Source organism: Cibotium barometz, chromosome 32 (genome assembly GCF_041138505.1).
Source record: "Cibotium barometz isolate CiBa-2024 chromosome 32, ASM4113850v1, whole genome shotgun sequence".
NCBI classification, from domain to species: domain Eukaryota; kingdom Viridiplantae; phylum Streptophyta; class Polypodiopsida; order Cyatheales; family Cibotiaceae; genus Cibotium; species Cibotium barometz.
Window position 1 is genome coordinate 4,166,656 of NC_141077.1, and position 5,933 is coordinate 4,172,588.

General features: G+C 44.3%; 1 protein-coding gene across 1 annotated transcript; it reads left to right on the forward strand.

The window, feature by feature from the left end:
* The first annotated feature begins 384 nt into the window (after positions 1–384).
* On the forward strand, positions 385–5,577 carry LOC147619746 (serine/threonine-protein phosphatase PP1 isozyme 3-like). Its single transcript, XM_086825577.1, has 4 exons — positions 385–851; positions 4,180–4,739; positions 4,836–5,057; positions 5,147–5,577. Exons 1-4 carry the CDS (start codon positions 674–676, stop codon positions 5,168–5,170), a joined length of 984 nt encoding a protein of 327 aa, XP_086681703.1. The 5' UTR covers positions 385–673; the 3' UTR covers positions 5,171–5,577.
* The last annotated feature ends 356 nt before the right edge of the window (positions 5,578–5,933 follow it).

A 5,933-nucleotide genomic window follows, 5' to 3' on the forward strand; every position in this document is an offset into this window, starting at 1 on the left:
CTCTAGTAGTGCTAGTCAAATTGCTAACATATTGAGTTGTGAATTTTCGCATGGGGCTAGAATAATGGCTTAGCACCTTTGAAAAATTGAGGCACTCATTAAGGGTTGGAAGCTCTAGTAGTGCTAGTCAAATTGCTAACATATTGAGTTGCCTGGGGCTAGAATAATGGCTTAGCACCTTTGAAAAAATTGAGGTGCTAAGCTCGTTTTTATCGAGATATTTCTTGTGGGGATGGGGCTGTAATGTACCATCACAAGGCTTTGAACAAAACACGGCATGATGGAACGTTGTCAAGGTTGTTTTGGCCAACCAGTGGTTTTCTGAAAACCGCCCAGACCGTAGGCGGTTTTCTCAAGATGCGGCCGTTGAAGGGCGCTTAGGGTAAAATTCTGCCGTCCCTTTCTCTTTCTAGGTTAGTGGGGAGGGAACGTCCTTCCAGCCCTCAGAAACCCTAATTTTCTCTCCCCGGAACCCCAACATTTTCTGTGCGGGACCCTAACTTTCTCTGAGCAGGAACCTTATGTTTCTCTGTCCAGGGGAAGAACCTTAACTTTTTATATGTGCAGAAACGCTAACTTTCTGTGCAGAAGCCCCAATTACCAGAATCCCTAATTCGTGTCTTCTTTCCAGGCCGGAGCAGCGAAACCCTAATCCAGGCCGGAGCAGCGTTTCATGGACCCTGCCGTCGTGGACGACATCATTGCTCGCCTACTCGAAGTGCGAAGCTCCCGCCCCGGCAAGCAGGTGCAGCTCTCAGAGAATGAGATCCGGCAGCTCTGCTCCACCTCCAAGACCATCTTCATGCAGCAGCCCAACCTGCTGGAGCTCGAAGCCCCGATCAAGATTTGTGGTAAGTCCTTTTGCTGGGAATGTTTCCATATTTGCCCTGGCTTGCCGCCATTATTGGATCGTAGCATGGGAAGCCAAGCTGATGATGCCGCACCTGTGCATTATCGCATACCCTGTCTCGTTTGGATGCTAGTGTGTTCCTGACCCTAGTAGAACTCGGAAACAAAGAACATATTGAAGTAGATATATTTCACATACGAAGTAAGTCCAGTGTCATGTGCTTGCTGTCCAACATAACATCCAGTGTCACAACAGTTAGTGAAAGCAAGATCCTCCATGTGAAGCGCTGATTTTGTATGTGCTAGTCTACCTCATGATTTGGATTAGTACTAACCGTGTTTTCAGATGTGTTTAGGGAAGATTTTGGGAAGGACTTACCAAGGGAGGGCCATGGACACATGCCCCTGTTTGGCCTGTTGAAACCGTGAAAATAAAAACCCTGACCCTAATTTCAGTCAGTAAATGCTGTACAGGTGCTGAACAACTTGAAATTCAGAAACCCTAGTTTCTGTAGCTGATGGTTGGGGGCTGATTTTCAGAAACCCTAATCTTAGGGTTAGTTGAGAATCATTGAAGAAAGCTTGGACGTCATCTTCAGCGCCTAATCTCTAGAGTTTTCAAACGAACTCAAGGACATGAAGACTTCCTTGAAGGTGCCCATTATCTTCAAAGAAGTCGTGGAGGATTGCAATTGCCGCAGTCACTAAATCTTTGAAGACTAGGTTTGAGAAGAACCTTGAAGGCATTATTCTCTTGGTCGTGGAGTCCAAGTGCTCTTTTCAATGCTTAGTGGTTTGATAGGAAAGGATGATCGAGGACAGCCAAGAGGCAGGTGTAAAGCTTTGGAGTTCTCCCCTTGCTTAGTGGTGTGGGCGGTAGTACTTATTTTATCTTTGTACTCATTCATACTACCCTCAAAGCTTGTAATGATGAATTCTCTTGGATAACAGAAATTATTTTAAGGGGGTCGGCCCATTCCAGCCCTAGTGTGTGTGCAAGTTTTTTATATTATGTGTTGTAGGTTGAATGGTTAGGTACTGCGTCTTTTCCTTATGTAATTATGAAGGCTCAGAGCCCACCCTTGTTCATATGTGCCATGTGTTGCCCGGCCTTGCTGCTCTTGGGGCGCCCTGCGTAGACAGTGTATCAAGCTTGTTGACTAGCAACTTGCAAATTGTTAGGAAAGGTCAGTAGCTAGTTAGGCAACCATTAGGGGTGATTTTAATTCATTTGATTGCCTCATTCTCCTAGATTCACAGTTTAGTCTTAGCTGTAAGTGCGCCGCAGTGCTGGTTCCATTTGATGCACACTGTCCTTCAATGATTAAAAGGGGATTCACAATGGTCTTAGATTCTAGTCAGCCCCAATGACGGATCTTCCTTGGGTAGAAATGCTTGGCCAGGGCTCCTGAAATAAATCCCACTCGCCTTGCACATGTGAAATTACGTTGTCCTTGGGCTGCCTGTTGCTGACAGGGGCTGCTTGCCTGTGTCAACGCCCAAAGCCTGTTTGGGGTAAGATGTGTCACATTCTCGCTAATTAAGTGGACTGGTTGCTTTCCAGGCTGAGAACGGAAGCTTGAGAGGCTAGGGCTCAAGGTCAACAACAATTTGAAAGGGGGCTTGGGGGTGGCTTTAAATAGCCCACACATTGCAAATTGGCTGCATATTTACTGGTGGGTTGCTCATGGATCTGTTTGATAAGGTTTAATGACCAGCATTGTTTCCTCTTACTCCTTTGCCTTCCTGCCCCTTTGCACATGGAATACTGTTGGGCAACCAGTTTGTGATGAAGGATAGCTTCCAGATGGGCACTTTAAAAAAGAATTGACAAACTCATGTCTGCGGTCATGCTAAGAACTGCTGACTCTTTTTGAAGCTTATGTTCCTCCCTTGCATTGATTTTTTTTTGGGGGTTAAATTTGAAATGCATGTGTTTCCAAACACACACCCACCACGCACACATACACACACAGCATCCCATATGACCATGATTTACAAGGATACCACAACACAATGCTGCTAGCAGCGTTTGAACTTGTGACCTCTTGCAAGGTAATGAAGTTTTTGCAACTGACAAGGATCCTCATTTACAATCACCGGTTGAGAGTCAAGACACCTTTCTGTGAGAACTCTCATGGACATACTCCTGAGAACGCTGAAGAATCTATGACATGGACTAATTTCCACCTGTATTCCCTTGGCTGTGCAGGCTCATACGAATGTCCCCAAACTCCATGTCTGCCTCAGAGGATTCACCTTTCTGTGAGAACTCTCATGGACATACTCCTGAGAACTCTGAAGAATCTATGACATGGACTAATGTCCACCTGTATTCCCTTGGCTGTGCAGGCTCATACGAATGTCCGCAAGCTCCATGTCTGCCTCAGAGGATTGGACTTTCCTCTGGACAGGTCTTTGGAACATATTTAACCAAATAATCTTTGTTGTCTATGGAAGCAAAAATTGCAGCCATTGCTGCAACAGCTTTTGCAACCAACTTTACCCCTGACTGTCTGTAGTGAAAGCACTTATCATGAACATGTCCCATTTTGGCTCAATTGCTCATGGGCTATTCAGCCGTTCATTTGAGGACTGCTTACCTTGCTCTTGGGTTCTCACAACAGAGTATTCACGTGCAACATATGTTGAAGTGGGCAGCTTTCCTATTTATTAGCTTTCACTTCTATTCCCCTTAAAACAACCTCCTGTTTGAAAGTGGGATGAAGAGCTATGAGACTTGCAGCTGAAACATTTATTGCCATTCCAGGGAGCTAATCGCATAACTTTTAGGCATATGAGACATATCCAAGCAAACCAGCCATTGGAGGAGGGTTCCGAGCTTGGGCTTGTGGCTAAGAACTTGAGGTTGAAATAGATGGCTGTTGTTGATAAGCGTGTGTTTGCTGGCTGCCCTTTGATCTGGAGAACTGGAAGCCATTGTGAGGAAGTATAGGCAAGTTTCCAACTTCTGTCATTTGTTGCTCTTTTGTTTCCAGGTTGCTCATTCTCATAGGCCAAGACCTCTGGCCATCGATTGTACTATGATCTATCTCGGGCATGCATGTCCTAGCCATTATTCAGTTCTCTTTATCAAAAAGGTTTTGCTTACCTTCACACCCTTTACATGGCCTCAGTAGTCATGACACATACTAGTAATGAATGGGATGCACACTCACACCTGCCCGAGCATAAATAGGAAGTATCAAAGTTGTGTTGGCACGTAGTTTGTTTTTTTGCATGCTCTATACATACTATCTGCATGTTCATTTATCCCTAGTGATTTTGGTACAAAGTTAAAAGGTCTGACTATTGCTTTTTTCTATGTAGGTGACATTCATGGACAATACTCTGATCTGTTGAGGCTCTTTGAATATGGTGGTTTTCCGCCACAGGCCAATTATCTATTTTTAGGAGATTATGTTGATCGAGGCAAGCAAAGCCTTGAAACAATATGCCTCCTCCTTGCTTATAAAATCAAGTACCCAGAGAACTTCTTTCTGCTGAGGGGTAACCATGAATGTGCTTCAATCAACCGAATCTATGGTTTCTATGATGAATGCAAGAGGCGATTCAACGTAAGGCTGTGGAAGGCATTCACAGAATGCTTTAACTGCCTACCCGTGGCAGCTCTCATTGATGAGAAGATACTGTGCATGCATGGTGGGCTTTCTCCTGATTTGAGTAGTTTGGATCAAATAAAGAGTATTCCACGTCCCACAGATGTTCCGGATCAGGGATTGTTGTGCGATTTACTATGGTCTGACCCAGACAAAGACATCTCAGGTTGGGGTGAGAATGACAGAGGGGTCTCTTACACTTTTGGGACTGATAGAGTAAATGAGTTCCTGCAGAAGCATGACCTGGATCTCATTTGCCGGGCACATCAGGTGCAAGGGTGCCTGCCGTATCATTTCGATTCTTTCATACTCTTGAAACGGAGGTATATGTGCTGACACTATGGAACTGCTGCCCTTATTTTCCAGGTTGTAGAGGAAGGCTATGAGTTCTTTGCAGAGAGGCATCTGGTGACCATCTTTTCTGCACCGAATTATTGCGGCGAGTTTGACAATGCTGGGGCCATGATGAGCGTGGATGAATCCCTTATGTGCTCGTTTCAGATTTTGAAACCAGCTGAAAAAAAGCCAAAGTTAAATTTTAACAATCCAATTTTAGCTCGCTCAGGGACTCCACCAAGAGGAGCTAAGGTATTATACCCTAAGTTGAGGAGGATGAGATGGCAGTGGGCTAAAGTTTGCTGTTTCTAATGCTTTTGTTTTTTTTTTGGTTTTACCAGCCATTTCATGGAGGGAAAGTTTAAGCTCTGGTAGGAATGGTGGCTTAATGATGGGCACTGTCCTAAGTACTTCTAGCCTGAGGAGCTGAATGGGCTCAACAGAATGTGCATGAAGGCTGTTATTAGCTTGTGACAATAGACAAAGTCGTACTGGATAAATGGACATGGTTGAGAAAAGTGAAGTGGTTTGATCTTTTCTTGTGCAGGTGGTTTTTGGACTCGGGGCAGCATAGGTGCGTCTGAAGAAGTCTTGTTTGTCTGTATATTAGTAGGCACAGTGAAATGGTTTATAAAAGGTTGTGGCTTCTAGGACGTTTGTCTCTGTCAAGGTCAATGAAAGCCTGTCTTACAAAATTATTTCTTGCTCCAATCAAGGCAGTCATATGCCTTTTGATGGAAATCAACTATGTTATGGTGATTTATTTTGCTTAGTCTCATTGGCACAATGTATGTTAATTGTTTTGGGAGTGGTTGTTGGGTCTTGGCTCACTAAGGGCTTATCTCACTTTTTAACAGAAGGTCTTTGCTCGCTGAGGAAGAGTCCTTGATTGGTATCTTGATCTCTGACTGGATTCCTGGACTCCAGGGATGTTTTTGGGATGTATTTGAATTTTAAGAAAGAAAAGGCTTCTTTCAACATCATTGATTGGTATGCAAGTGTTGGACGGTTTTGCTAGTTGTCCAGAGGAGGTTTAGCTACCTGAATTGGGATCGTGGTGGGAAATGCATAGAAAGTTATATTGGCAACCGTATTTCTGTTGGTGACGTTCATGGTTTGTTTCTAGTG